A 15,159-nucleotide genomic window follows, 5' to 3' on the forward strand; every position below is an offset into this window, starting at 1 on the left:
ACGTGGTGTTCCTCTTGCCCAGTGGTGGGCACAGCTAACCAAAAAGTTAGCTTCCATAACAGCTAATCAGCTAACTGAAACGCTATATTTTCTAAAGCTAAACCGATAAACCACCCCAAAATTTATCGGATGCTACAGCTAACCGATAACTTTCAGTATTGCTTAGAATAAACTTGCAACTACTAACAAGCTGATTTTGAGTTTTATGTACTGAGATTACCCATAATGCACCTGGACACAGCATGTCCACACTAAAACTTTCAAAATTAGTGCATTACTTTAAAACTAAAACATATATCTGATATTTCACTTTATAAAACTTCAGACGTGACGTTAATTTAAATAACATGTTCGAAATTAGTTTGGTTAAAATTTTAACCATAAGTTAAAACTGTATGCCTCTGGATGACTTGGGTGATATTGCCAGCATATCAGTATGGGGTCAAAAGAAATTAGCTTTTTTTCTTTTCTGTGACCAGTTCTCCTTTGCCTGCAGAGGACAGAGCATTTTTTTCTGGAACCAGCTCTTCTCTGTTTGCTGAGGATGGAACTGCACATCTACTACAAAACATTTAACAGGTAGGTATTCAACTGATTTTAAACTTAATAAATGTTTGCAACTGTTAAGCTTTGTTCACCACACCTGCAAAAATGTTAGCGGTCTAAAAATTATCGGACCAAAATTTATCGGAAGGTAATTGGTCCGATGATGGTTTTCAAAGTTATCTGAAAAGCTAATCCAATAATGAAAACATCAGCTTCGATAATTAGCGGTTAGCGAATTAGCTGAACTGCGCCCACCACTGTTCTAGCCTCTCTGCCCTCCCCCCCGGGAGGTCGTTCTAACGGATGCCTCATTTTCAGGCTGGGGTGCAGTGTGGAGCCACAAAAAGGGTGTATGTAACTCTTGGGAGAGACTTCAGCTCATCAATGTGCTACACCTGCAGGGCGTCCACTTACTCTGAGGCGTTTCTCTCCTGCCCAAGAGGGGAAACATGCTTGTTCAGTCAGACAACATATCAACAGTCTACCATATAAACCATCAAGGGGGCACTCAGGTCTGTTCATTCTGAGAGAAGCCCAGAAGCTTCTCCAGTGGGCTTTGCCTCAGTTGTAGAGTCTCAAGAGTTGTGTACCTGCCGGGCGTGCAGAACTATGCTGCAGATTTGTTCTCACAACAGTAACCACCAGGTGAGTGGCAACTGAAATGGGATGTGGTTCAAATGATCTGGGAAAGGTATGGCAAGGCGGAAGTCAGTCTGTTTGCCTCGAATGCCACAACACGTTGGTTCTCTCTCTCAGTGCTGGTTCAGCTCCTCAGTGCAGAGTAGTGGCCTCTACCTCAGAGGAGTTACCTTTTGTCGCAGTTGGAAGGGGGCATTTGGGACTCTCACTAAGAACATCTTCAGCAGTATGTGTGGCCCCTGAAGGGCCAGACTCCATGCTGAACTGTGATCAAGCTGTCATGCAGACTGTACTGAATGCCTGTGGGTCCTACCGATGGCGCAGTAGACAGGATGTTGACCCAGAGCATTGCTCTGTACCCGTGCTGCTTAGCTATCTTCAAATATTGTTTGACAGTGGTCTTTCTGCCTCTATAATTAAGGATTATGTTGCTGCTGTGTCTGCTCGGCACATTATGGTGAATGGTCACTCAATAGGGTCGCAGTCCCTGATATGCCATTTCTTAAGAGGTGCTCTCTGGCTTCACGCTTTGAGGGTTGCACATGTGCCATCCTGGGATCTTCTATTGGTCTTAGAGGACTTATGCTCTTCACCATATGAGCCACTGGGAGGCAGTGACCTCAGATGGCTGTCTGTTAAGACTGTATTCCTCCTTGCAATTTCATCCGCAAAGCATGTTGGGGAGCTCCATGCCTTGTCAATCACTGAGAACTGCGCGCGCTGGAATTCTGATTGGTCAGGGGTTTTTCTATGGCCGAAACCTTCCTTTTTACCAGACAGACGTTTGCTTTTCATGCTAACCAGCCTGTTACCTTGGTTGTCTTTGCCCCAGAATCTAGTGTAGACACTAATCTGTTTGCCCCACAATCTAGTGCAGAGACTAATTCTAGTCTGTTGTGTCCTGTTCATGCACTTAAGCGTTACGTTGAATTGACCTCTGAGTTCCGCAGAACTGATGCTCTATTTGTCTGCGATGGGGGGCAGAGGAAGGGCTGTGCCTTGTCCAAGCAAAGACTGTCCCAGTGGATTGTTGACGTTATATTGCAAGCTTACAGGAATAATAATGACATCTCCAGTGAGACGTCATTCAACCCAAGGCATATCCACTGCCTGGGCTTCCCTGAGAGGTGTTCCGCTGACCGACATCTGTGCTGTAGCAACTGAGATGTGGTAAGTGGAAATTCCTTGTGACCTTGTTGGTATGAGGTCATCGAGGTGGTGAGCACTGCCCTTTGGCAGTCAGAAGCAATTAAATAGAATGAGAGTTCTGTATGCAACTACGGTTCTATGAATTCTGGATGACCATCAGAGTCAGTTGTCACCCAGAGTCTAGGCAATAGTTTCCAAAAGAAATGAATGCTGGGTGACACGGTCTGATATAATGTTGGCTGACGTCACCAAGGTTACGCCCACTAACCTGACTTTGTTGGTATAAAACTTGACCTCTGCACATGCACGTGTGGGATAATCCAGGTGCTAACCACCGCCCTCTGACGGTCATCCAGAATTCATAGAACTGTAGTTACATACGTAACTCTTGTTCTGCAATATGGTGATACTAATAGAATAACATGCTTTTGGAGGGCGGTATGCATTTTCAGAGGCCCGACGTCCATGCCGTCGCCTAAAATGACAGCTATTCACCTGAATTAGATGGCTTTACTGCTCTACAAATTCAGCAGCGCGCCCTCATCAAGCTGGCTGCTTTGGCTGCTATTCATTGTTGTACTATCCATGAGAAAATCATCAAGAATATCCATAGTGAGACCAACACACACTTCTCACCTTTTCATCTTTTCCTCTGTGGACAGTTCTTGGGCTGTGCGTGAGCGGTATGACGTCATCAGTTTACGCACAGCGGGCAGGTATCCGGATACCCGCCCACTGTGGGCAGCTGCGGGCGGGTATAGCCAGGTAGCGTAAATGTACATCTACGCTACCGGCGCAGCAACGCCTCAGTAAGTGATAATAATGGAGGATAATGGCTTCCTGGTAGCACTACATTTAATTCTTCATGTCTTTTGGAGTTAATTTGCTTCTTCTCCACACATTTCATGCAACCATGTTGACTATTTGTGACAAAACATTTGATGGTTTGGTGATCACGCCTCAGCAGCTTAACTATTTCAAACGTGTTTCACACCTCTGAAAAGCGATTTGCAATTTTTGACTTTTCATTGCTGTTAAATCTCTTTCTTGGCCCATTTAGCCTGAGGTAAAGAAGGTGAATATGCCCATCTTGATAAAGGGTGTTAATCACTGCAGGCCACACCCACACAAATTGCACAAATACATATAATCCACAAATGCTTAAATTAAAGAAGCATTCAGGTTTATATAGTTTGGACATGGACAATATGCAAAAAGATTTGATGACAAGGTCAGAGTACAAACTTGTCAAATCATTGAATATGCAATGCCAGAAAACCAACTTCTCCACCCACCGATCAACTACAATGCTGTAAATCCATGTAGCTTTCCCTGCCCTCTGCCATTTCAAAGCCTGGAGGATGACTTTCAGGGCATTAAAGACAATACTGAAAGCCTAAGATGAACACTCGTCATCTGTGATCCCTCAGGCGGAACTGCATCAAGAACAGGTATTCACCAATATAACCACAGAGGCAAGAGATTACTTTGTGAAGCCTTTGTCAAGCACAACAAAATGGTGTTACATTCATAAATGCCACTTAAAAATTTTGTGTGCAAAAACAGGAAGCCTAATCATAACCTTGTTCAGACTTAACCTCTCTGGGTTCTGAGGTATTTGGGCTGGACCATCACACAGTGGAAACATGTATTGTACTCAGCTGAAGTTGTCTTCTAGATCTTTTTTTTGGAAGAAATGGATGCCATGTGCTCCATACCATACGCTAAACATAATCTAATCAGATACTCCTGCCGTGTGTGGTGTGTTCAGAGCGCTCTGATCTGCTCGGTAGGCCGTCAGGAGCGCTCCGATCGCAAATCTGGGATATTCAACATGTTGGATTTTTTTGGCCCGATATCACAGCGTGCTGTATCCTCCGACCAAAACAAGCTCACAGCCTGCTGAATGTGACATGCAGCCAATCAGAAAGTGAGGTGATGGGCGGAGCGGAAATTAAAATCAAAACAGCTGTTCTGACTTACCAGAAAGTCCGGTGGTTGCGCTGTCTCTACTCCTTTAAATAACACCTTTTCTTTTTCTTTTTGTATTGTTTTTTTCCCTTCTGTTTTAAATAGTCCACAAAGTACCTCCGTTTGTTTACTCTGAAGTCACGTTTAATCTCGAGAGATTTTGCGAGATTTCCTGTCTGAGCTGTGAATGTCTGTGTGTGAAATCTGTTCATGTGTGGTGTTGCTGTCCTTACCGTGTGGCTGAACACCACACACTGTAGGACCAAACCTGTTAGATCTATGATTTTTTTATCTTCAGGTGTGTTGTCTCTCAGGTTTTGGAAACCTAAAGATAATTTTAAGATCCCGCCGTGTGAACCAGGCTTAACTCAACCTACTTTCATACCATGATCTGGATGACTGAGAATCTCCACAAGCATCTGCATATAGCTCATAATGCAGTGTGCTAGTAATGCCTCTACTTTGCTGCTAGATTCAATGTAGTGGGCCTATGAACTTGGTACACTTAGCAACCAGTCAGCTTACTCCAAAATGGCATAAGTCACCTTGGAGTGCTCATAGCAGCAGATGTGTAGAAGAACATGAAGGCTTAAACAAGTCATCACATAAGCAGCTTTAAAGCTATTACAGACAATACGATGCAATACGATTCACCCCTGCTGCCGATTCAATGCAGTTTGTTATGTATTAAATGGCGATTCAATTCCTCACAATGCGATTTGGTGCGATACGATGCAATTTAACATAATGCAAACAAATTATACCAAAAATTGAAATAGAAAATAAGAAGCTGCAATTCAGTATGGTACTATGGCATTCTTCTTCTTCTTCTTCTGATTCTACTAGAGGCAGAGGATTTGTTTTACTCCTTATAAGCAGCAAATTTACCAGATTCAACATTATGGAACAGAAATCGGTTCCTTCATATGTGGAACCTACTTCATCTTCATCTCACCAGAGTTTTGCTGGAGGTTTACAATCTGAGGAATACCCGAGTGGAGCAGCAGCGGCCATATCGGCCATATGGTTTAGCAGTGCGGCATTCTTTACAAACGACCTGCGTCTTGTCAAGTTTCCAATCTTTTTTAAAACAGCCAAAGTATCTCCAAATGCCTGATTTAAATGTTTTAGGTACGTCAAAAATCTCCAACCGCTCGCGGACCTCCATTTTGTTGTGGTAAAAATGTGCTTTTTGGCTTCCGCCCGTGTTCAAAACAAAACGTGGAGCAGGGATGGTGCATTCAATGTGCCTCGGAAAAAAAAAAACGATGCAAGCACGCAGTGAGCGATGCGATCACAATTTCACCCGTCAATTGAATCGATGCACACTGATTGAATCGATACACTCATATGGCGCACATCTGTATCTAGATACTGATTCGTATCGATTAATCTCCACATACCTAGTCTGTCTGTGTGTGGTGTGAAACCAGACCTACACCCCTGATCCTTACTCTATTGTGCTTCAAGATGATTGCTGTTGTAATGTGGCACAAACAGAACTGAATAACTGGCTTTCACCAAAAGTACAATAAATGATTTTCATATAACCACCTTAATCTCCAGTGGGATAAAAGGTAAAATATAAAGAGCACCTGAACGCACCATTAATATTGGTTTTTCAATTTAGGGTTGATATAAAAGTCCACCCATTTATTTTCTGAACCCGTGTATTCTAAGTAAAGGTCATGGGGGAGCTGGAGCCTATCTCAGCGGTCACCGAGTGAAAGGCAGCATTAACCCTGGACAGGACACCAGTTTACTGCAGGGCTGTCACACATAGACAAATACACTCAAGGACACTCTCGACAGTCAATTTTCATACACCGATTCACCAAACCTGCATACCTTTGGAAGGGGAAGGAAGATGGAATACCCAGAGGAACCCATTACAAACTCCACACATAAAGGAAAAGGTTAGATGTGAATCTGGGACCTTCTCACTATGAGGTAAGAGTGCTAACCACTAAGCTATTGTGCAGCAGAGCACGGATCCCGGATGTGGAGGTATTGCATTCAGCAACACAGCTATAGAGTTTCACCTGCACAACAGCAAACTGTAAAAACAGAATAAAATCCATTCACAGCACCACCAATTCACAACCAGTAAAAGAGAGTGCCTTGCATCAATCACAAATTCAAAATCACATAGATGTGTATATATACATAAAGTTAACTCACATTAGATGGAATGTACTTTTCTTCGTCAATACCCAGAGGCACTGAGATAAGCCTCTGAAAGGCCTTCTTCATCCGCTCTTTTTCTCCAAGGGCATAGCAGCACACGACAAGGTTGTATCCTGTCTTTATGTTGGGGCTTTCACTCATGATGTCCTCAAAAGATGACATGGCATCCCGATACTGGCCCATGTGCAAGAAGACCTGACCAATATTCTCCATGATCTTAATCCTAAATGCCTTATAGTTATTATCTATCATATCCAGCGCCATTCGGTAGAATTTGATGGCTTTGGGATAGTTTTTCTGTTTGAAGTAGATGTTGGCCATGTTGACTTTGAGTCTTGCTGGAGGGAGACTTGGTTGATCTAGTTAACAGAAAAAAGCATTGGGCAGTTCAGTCAATACTGAATATTTAATGTTCAACAAGAGACATACAGTTTATATTGAGCCCATACTGCAACACATAAGTTAATGCAACACAAAGACCACCTGTCTAGAAAACTGATTAAGTTGATAAAACATTCTTATCAAGAATATACTACTGATGTTAAGTGCTTGCAAGTTTTCATAGAGTACTTCATTCTTTCTTCCTTTTTTAAATTTCATTGTGCAAATAGGAGACGGTACCTGTACAGTAACCACAAGTTCCTATCTCCTAAATTGAGAGACTCCACCAAAAAAAAAAAGAGGCACATTTAACTTCCAATTTATATATTGCAGGGCCTGTATCCATGAAGGCGCCTAAGGCTAAAAATAGCTCCCAGTGATGTTATTCTAATAAAAATCTTAGAATTCCTTGAATTCTTAGGCATTCCTTAGAATTTTCCCTCGGTAAGATGAAAGATGTCCGCAAAGCACCTTAGGCCTTAAGAGAGCTCCGAAGGTGCCACACTGGTAAGAGTAGGAAGGAGGACTTTTAAGAAGTCTAAGATTGTCTTAAGCAGAGGAGATGGTAGAAAAGACAGAGAGGAAGCAGAGATATTCTCTCTATGTAGGATAACAGTGAGTCAGTAACACGTTACCAGCTTGGTTTACGTAATTATTTTATGTTGATTTATTGTTTCATATACACACTGTAAATATTATCCTTATTTTTATTATTATTAGTATCATTATTATCTGTATTAATATTGTTATTTTACAACCAATCACAAGTCTTAGGGGATACTGGTACAGTGCTGGTCTATCAATATGTGGGCCTGTGTTTGATTCCTGGTCACACTACTTGTTGTTGTCCTTGGACTAGAGACTTCACGGGCATCATCCAAGTCCATCCAGTTGCAAAAAGGTAGCGGCCTTAGCTGGGGGAAAGAACCTGCATTGGGCTTGCGTCCCAACCAGAAGGAGACGTAAACTATCATCTGGTTTATGCTACAGTATCCTGGGATACGCACTGGCACCAGTCAGCTCTTCAGGGCCTATATAGTACTTATAGGTGCATACGAGTGGTTTACTGATCTCCACATACAGACCCTGGGTGACTCACTACAGAGACAAGTGAAGATGTAGTCCATCTTGTTGCACTTTTCTCTGTACCAGCTGTGCTATCATTATGGACCTAAAAATGAGCTGTCACTGCACCACTATATCACAAAAGATGTGTCCCGTCATTTATAATGTCAGTGATGTGTGTGTTATGTGCATGAAGCATAATTGGTTATTTAGTAACCATATTGTGCGTCATCACTAAAAACACTTTTGTTATTTAAAAACAAACAAAAACAAACCCTTGACTGTACTTATTGAAGCATGATATGCGTTCACGTTGTTATGGATCATAAAAGTCATTTAGAGTGCTATCGTGATTATCTGTGCTGAATAGTCTAAAGCACGTAATGCAAGTCAAGTAGGTGTGTAACCTCAGATGAGGGATACTATTTCCACTGTGAAGGAACAACAGTTATGTTGCATTCACATGTCAGTGTCAGCGATCATTATAGCAGAATTTCTGTCGTTTGCAGTGGCAGACCGCAGGAGAAGATATGATCCACCCTCATTTTTCAATGCTAACAACACAGTCAATACTTTCTTTAACTGAAACATACAAAAGAGTTTTAGCATTTTTCATTGCATTATATTAACACAGGAACACCATGGAACTTTTAGTGATGTTATAAATTAACTAGCGTTTTGCCTGTGTGGAACCACAGATTGGGTAGTGTTTATAAAAAAGGTAGCTGACATTTTTCAAGGGTGGCAATAAATTATGCAAAGTTTCTATAATGAGGTGGAATGGTGTGCGAGTCCAGAATGTTTTTAGAACCTTAGACCTAAACAGTTTTTAGAAGAACTCAACCCTTTTTTTCCTGTTAATTCCATAATTTTTTAAAATGTTAATTAAATGTCTTAATATATTTATAAATTGTTTAGGTTCTTATTACACATAAACACTATTATATTTCATTTTTACTTCTATTTTGTTATTTGATTTTTAAATGGACCACAATGGAAATAAGTGTTTTAACTTTCTTGTGGCACCCATGTATTTTAACATATTTACAATTACATTTTCGACGTACAGTGAATATACTAAATACATTCATGCGCTCACACTTTTATATAAGATGATTTACCACCCCCTGCTGGAATGGTGTGTTAGTCCAGATGTAATTAGCAACATTAGCTAATATCTGTAATTTATCCAAAAATATTAATCCTATCAATGTTACATTTTTGCAGGGTTCATCCTTAACCCAAATACATAAGCATACCAAACATCAGCTCTACAGTTTGTCCATGATCAAACTTATACACACGCACGCACAGAGCTTTTTGTCTTTTCCGCATTCTGCTACAAGCAGGTGCTTCTATAGATGTGCACAAACAGAGATGGTGGCGGAAGACATCAAAGGCAGTGCAGTTTTCACTCATGGTAACGGCAACATGACACTTAACTAAAGTGACCCCAAGCTCCCGTGGTGCATTGCAGCACAATGTCCATTGTTTACTGGTTAGCTAACATCACTAATTTCTCCAAAAATATTAGTCCTATCAACTTTCTGTTATCACAGCGTTCATCCTTGAGCCAAAATACATAGGCATACCAATAGAAAATGGCAGCTTTCTCTGGTTGCTGTGTGATCAAAGCCATACACACGCACCCACATGCCCACGTCCCCCCCCAACACACACAGAGACCACCTGACTATTATAATATAGATTCCTTTCTGAAATATCATGGCTGCTGCGATCACAGGCAAAGGTGGCAGAGTTTTACGGTTAACCCATAATTGAAAACAACAGAACATCTGTTTTTCCTTCTGCCGGTTACTGCTGAAATGTGAACACAGCATTATGACATTTTGGCCATGTAAGATGCTTTTAAGATGAGGGGACCCCATGTTGCACCAAGCTGCAGAAGAAAGATGGTGAGGGAGGTGGGGATGGATCAGTTGTCTTACTGGGTGGTTGTCATCAAGGACCCAGAGTGATTCCGCAGTGCGGTGGATGATTCCCCATAGCATGATGCCAGACCTGATCTGAAATCTAGACTTTGCTCTTCATGCAATACATAATCTCATATAGCACAAATGTGTCGTCTCTTACAGGTGTATTTGGGCATAAAATGAATTGCACAGGATTAGTGTCACCTCTCAATACACTTAAGAGACAGATGTGCTGCAACCTGATGTGACAGAGGCTGGCAGGAGTCACTGTACATGTGGTAGTCAACCCGATGTGAATGGGTGAATGAGAGGTGTCATTAAAAAGCGCTTTGAGCTTCTAATTCAGATAGAAAAGTGCTGTGTAAATGCAGTCCATTTACCACTTTTATGAGGAAACTAATCTCTATCACAACTGCCAACACTGGGCTGTGAAAAATATAGAGATTTTCCATATAGCCCTCCACTACACAGTAACACAATACAATGCCAAATCATAAAGAATTTGGACAATAAGGAAAGTGAGAAAAAAAACAGCAGGAATTACATGGGGTGTGCAGTCAGTACTTCTGAGTGCCGGTCCCAAGTCGGATAAATGAGGAGGGTTGCGTCAGGAAGGGCATCTGGCGTAAAACAAGCCAACCCAACTATGCAGACTCAGAATCGAATTCCCATACCGGATCGGTCGCGGCCCGGGTTAACAACGTCCGCCACCGGTGCTATTGCCCAACAGGGTGCCGGTGGAAATTGGGCTACTGCTGGGCGAAGACGACGAAGAAGAGGAGGAAAACGTTGCCACAAACAGCGGGAGAAGAAGAAAACTAGAAGGGTGGAAATGAGAGTGGGGACTTTGAATGTTGGTAGTATGACTGGTAAAAGGAGAGAGCTGGCTGATATGATGGAGAGGAGAAAGGTAGACATATTGTGTGTGCAAGAGACCAAGTGGAAGGGAAGTAAGAGCAGGAGCATCGGCGGTGGGTACAAGTTGTTGTACTATGGTGAGGACAGGAAAGAGAAATGGTGTTGGGTAATTTTTAAAAGGAAGAGTATGTTAAAAGTGTGTTGGAGGGTTAAGCGAGTGTCTGACAGGGTGATGATGTGAAGTTGAAATTGAAGGGGTGTATGATGAAGATCATCAGTGCATATCCCCACAGGTAGGTTGTGAGATGAAGGAGAAAGAAGATTTCTGGAGTGTGGTTAGATGAGGTGGTAGAGAGTGTGCCCAAGCATGAAAGAGTGGTGGTAGGAGCAGACTTCAATGGGCATGTTGTGAAGGGAACAGAGGTGATGAGGAAGTAATGGGTAGATATGGTATCAAGGACAGGAATGGGGAAGGACGATGTAGTTGATTTTGCAAAAATGATGGAAATGGCTGTGGTGAATACCTACTTTCAGAAAAGGGGAGGAGCACAGGGTAACTATAGAGTGGAGAAGGTGCACACAGGTGACTAACATTCTTTATAGGAGGAGTGCAAGCTAAAAAAAAATCACAGACTGTAAGGTGGTAGCAGGAGAGAGTGTCACTAGACAGCATAGGATGGTTGTTTATAGGATGACTTTAGAGGTAAAGAAGAAGAAGAGAGTGAGAGCTCAACAAAGGATCAGATAGTGGAAGCTGAAGAAGGAGACTGTTGTGTGAAATTTAGCAAGCAGATGAGAGAAGCACTGGTTGGAGGGGAAGCAATTTTGGACAACTGGAAAAGTACTGCAGATGTGGTGAGGGAGACAGCTAGGGCAGTACTGGGTATGACATCTGGACAGTGGAAAGAAGACAAGGAGACTTGGTGGTGGAATGAAGAGGTCCAAGAAAGCATAAGGAGAAAGAGGTTGGCGAAAAAGTTTTGGGATAGTCGGAGAGATGAAGAAAGTAGACAGGAGTACAAGGAGATGCGGCGTAAGGCGAAAAGAGAAGTGGCAAAAGCAAAGGAAAAGGCATATTGCGAGCTGTACAAGAAGTTGAATAGTAAGGAAGGAGAAAAGGACTTGTACCGATTGGCCAGACAAAGGGACAGAGCTGGAAAGGATGTGCAGCAGGTTAGGGTGGTAAAAGATGCACATGGTAATGTGCTGACAAGTGAGGAGTGTGTGCTGAGAAGGTGGAGGGAATATTTTGAAGGCTGATGAATAAAGAAAATGAGCGAGGAGAAAAGGCTGGATGATGTCATGAGAGTAAATTAGGAAGTACAAGAGATTAGCAAGGAAGAAGTGAGGGCTGCTATGAAGAGGATGAAGAGTGGAAAGGCAGCTGGTCCAGATGACATTCCAGTGGAGGCATGAAATGTCTAGGAGAGGATGGCAGTAGAGTTTCTAACCAGATTGTTTAATAAAATCTTGGAAAGTGAGAGGATGCCTGAGGAGTGGAGACGAAGTGTGCTGGTTCCTATTTTCAAGAACAAGGGTGATGTGCAGAGCTGCAGTAACTACAGAGGCATAAAGCTGATCAGCCACAGCATGAAGTTATGGGAAAGAGTATTAGAAACTAGGCTTAGAAAGCAGGTGAAGATCTGTGAGCAGCAATATGGTTTCATGCCGAGAAAGAGCACTACAGATGCAATGTTTGCTCTGAGAATACTGTTGGAAAAGTACAGAGAAGGACAGAAAGGGTTACATTGTGTGTTTGTGGACTTAGAAAAAGCTTATGATAGGGTGCCAAGAGAAGAGCTGTGGTATTGTATGAGGAAGTCTGGAGTGGCAGAGATGTATGTTAGGGTAGTGCAGGACATGTACAAGAATAGTGTGACAGCGGTGAGATGCGCAGTCGGAATGACAGACTCATTCAAGGTGGAGGTGGATTACACTAAGGATCAGCTCTGAGTCCTTTCTTGTTTGCAGTGGTGACGGACAGGTTGACGGATGAGATCAGACAGGAGCCCCATGGACTATGATGTTTGCAGATGACATTGTGATCTGTAGTGAGAGTAGAGAGCAAGTTGAGTCTAGTCTGGAGAAGTGGAGATATGCTTTGGAGAGAAGGGGAATGAAAGTCAGTAGAAGCAAGACTGAGTACATGTTGTGTGAATGAGAGGGAGCCCAGTGGAATAGTGCAGTTACAAGGAGTAGAAGTGGTAAAAGTAGATGAGTTTAAATATTGGGGGTCAACTGTTCAAAGTAATGGAGAGTGTGGTAGAGAGGTGAAGAAGAGAGTGCAGGCAGGGTGGAGTGGGGTGGAGAATGGTGGCAGGAGTGATTTGTGACCGAAGAATATCAGCAAGAGTGAAGGGGAAAGTTTACAAAACAGTAGTGAGACCAGCTATGTTGTATGGTTTAGAGACAGTGGCACTAACAAAAGACAGGAGGCAGAGCTGGAGGTGGCAGAGCTGAAGATGTTGAGATTCTCTTTGGGAGTGACAAGAATGGACAAGATTAGGAATGACCATATCAGAGGGACAGCTCAGGTGGGACGGTTTGGAGACAAAGTCAGAGAGGCGAGATTGAGATGGTTTGGGACATGTGTAGAGGAGGGACCCAGGGTATTTAGGGAGAAGGATGCTGAGGATGGAGCCACCAGGCAGGAAGAGAAGAGGGAGACCAAAGAGGAGGTTCATGGATGTGCTGAGAGAGGACATGCAGGTGGTTGGTGTGACAGAGGAAGATACAGAGGACAGGGTGAGATGGAAACGATTGATCTGCTGTGGCGACCCCTAATGGGAACAGCCGAAAGACAAGAAGAAGAAGACTTTAACTTCTATTTTATACCAGATGGCATGAATCCAAGATACTTCATATGTTGTTTCGTATGATCACCATCATTTTATCTAATATATAATTCCATTCCTGCATATAAGGCCAGCGTCACCCCCCCCCCCCCCCCCCCCAAAAAAAAAAAGTTGGGATTGGACAATTTATTCCAAATATTAGGTTTAAATCATCACTGTCACATCAAATTTCTTAAGACAAGTCTGGAGATGGATATTCAAGTCATGGACTATGTCTTGGACTTCATTTCCATCAATAATTAAGAAATACCAAAAAGTCTGGTCCTGTGGGTAAATCTGTGTCAGTAGGGCAGCCATCAAAAATTAAGAGCCCATGATGGAAGGAGACTCGTGAGAGAAGCCACCAAAACACCCATGACAGCTCAGAACTGGTCATGTTGATGTCTACCATGACACAAAAGTGCTTGCTACATAGACCACCAAAACCCTGGTCTGAAGTCCAGGGCTGCACAAACACTGCACAGCAAACCCACCTTACATAAGTGGCTTCACAACTGCGGCAAAAATGTACTAATAAAGCCAGGCCATGGAAAGACCATGAAATACAAGTGCAGAGAACAGTATCTCAGCAGAACACACTTTCACAATCATCACCACTCTCCTTCTCAAAGTCCAGGCCGAGATGTCACAAAATGACAAATTACTAAAGCATTAAGTCCGAAAACCCACTTTGAAAACACAGTGGAACAATAATCACCAACAGAAAATAAACATAGAAAAAACATTTTTTGAATGTAAACTTCTATTAAAAAACAAAAATCCCTCTACTATTTGGCTTTCAGAACTGCTGTCTATTCACCAATTAAATTAATGTGCAATCAGTTTTGAAACAATCATTATTTAACAAAGGTCAAGACAGAAAGAAAGAAAATAATAATAAATAACAAGGATTTCATTGAAATTTGGCAATGCACGTCATAGTGCATGTGTGTGTTGTATAAAAAAAAAAAAAATGGGTTTTAGGATGTGGCCCTCCTTGCTAACATGTATGCAGTCCACACAGTGGATCAAACTAAACTCATGAAGGAACATCCCATCAGATTTGATTTTTGAATCCACTGACAATGACTAGTTTTGGCTGCCCGTTTGCTGCAGACTGATGAGTGCAGAAGCTGTTTAATTACATCTACGGTGAAAGCAAAGCTGAGTAGTTTGCTTACCTGGATTAACAAACTGCTTGTCACGTACAAGAACCTGGTACGTGTTCAGGGCCTCTGAGTACATGCCATTATTTGTAAACTGTTCAGCAAGGTTGAGCAGAACCTGGAAAACAGAGTTCTTTGATATTCATTGTTCACTTTTTTATTAACTTCATCCCATATTTGAGCACAGTCAAAAGAGGCCAATATCACGTTTGAGCAGTTTTATGGGTCAATTTCTTGGTCAAGAACATGCTAAATGATGACGTGTTGTAAAAACTTGGTTTTCATTTCCCATATTCTGAACTTTTTGAACCACTGTACTTCACAAACCCTGAAAAGTTTTATTTTCAAAACACAAGCATATAGGAGACTGCAGTCTGGGGGTGGGCGCTAAAGTAAAATATGATGCATACAATGTAATTTCTGTACTTC

At 42.2% G+C, this 15,159-nt stretch overlaps 1 protein-coding gene and 1 long non-coding RNA gene across 4 annotated transcripts in view; one reads left to right on the forward strand and one right to left on the reverse strand.

Annotated features, from left to right (window-relative positions):
- The window catches only part of ift88 (intraflagellar transport 88 homolog), a 146,840-nt gene that overhangs the window by 61,720 nt on the left and 69,961 nt on the right, over positions 1-15,159 (reverse strand). For 2 of the 3 annotated variants that reach the window (XM_034186159.1, XM_034186158.1), the window contains 2 exons: positions 14,746-14,848; positions 6,487-6,851 (listed from right to left, as the gene is read on the reverse strand). The exons of the other annotated variant lie outside the window; for it this stretch is intronic. In XM_034186159.1, coding sequence (XP_034042050.1) covers positions 6,487-6,851; positions 14,746-14,809 — 429 coding nt within the window. In that variant the 5' untranslated portion in view covers positions 14,810-14,848. The remainder of the gene's footprint in view (positions 1-6,486; positions 6,852-14,745; positions 14,849-15,159) is intronic. 3 annotated transcript variants of the gene reach the window in all.
- On the forward strand, positions 705-11,792 carry LOC117524394. The gene is made up of 3 exons (XR_004564761.1): positions 705-805; positions 7,482-7,488; positions 11,782-11,792. It is a non-coding gene; the product is annotated as an uncharacterized LOC117524394 (long non-coding RNA).

This window comes from Thalassophryne amazonica, chromosome 14 (genome assembly GCF_902500255.1).
Source record: "Thalassophryne amazonica chromosome 14, fThaAma1.1, whole genome shotgun sequence".
NCBI classification, from domain to species: domain Eukaryota; kingdom Metazoa; phylum Chordata; class Actinopteri; order Batrachoidiformes; family Batrachoididae; genus Thalassophryne; species Thalassophryne amazonica.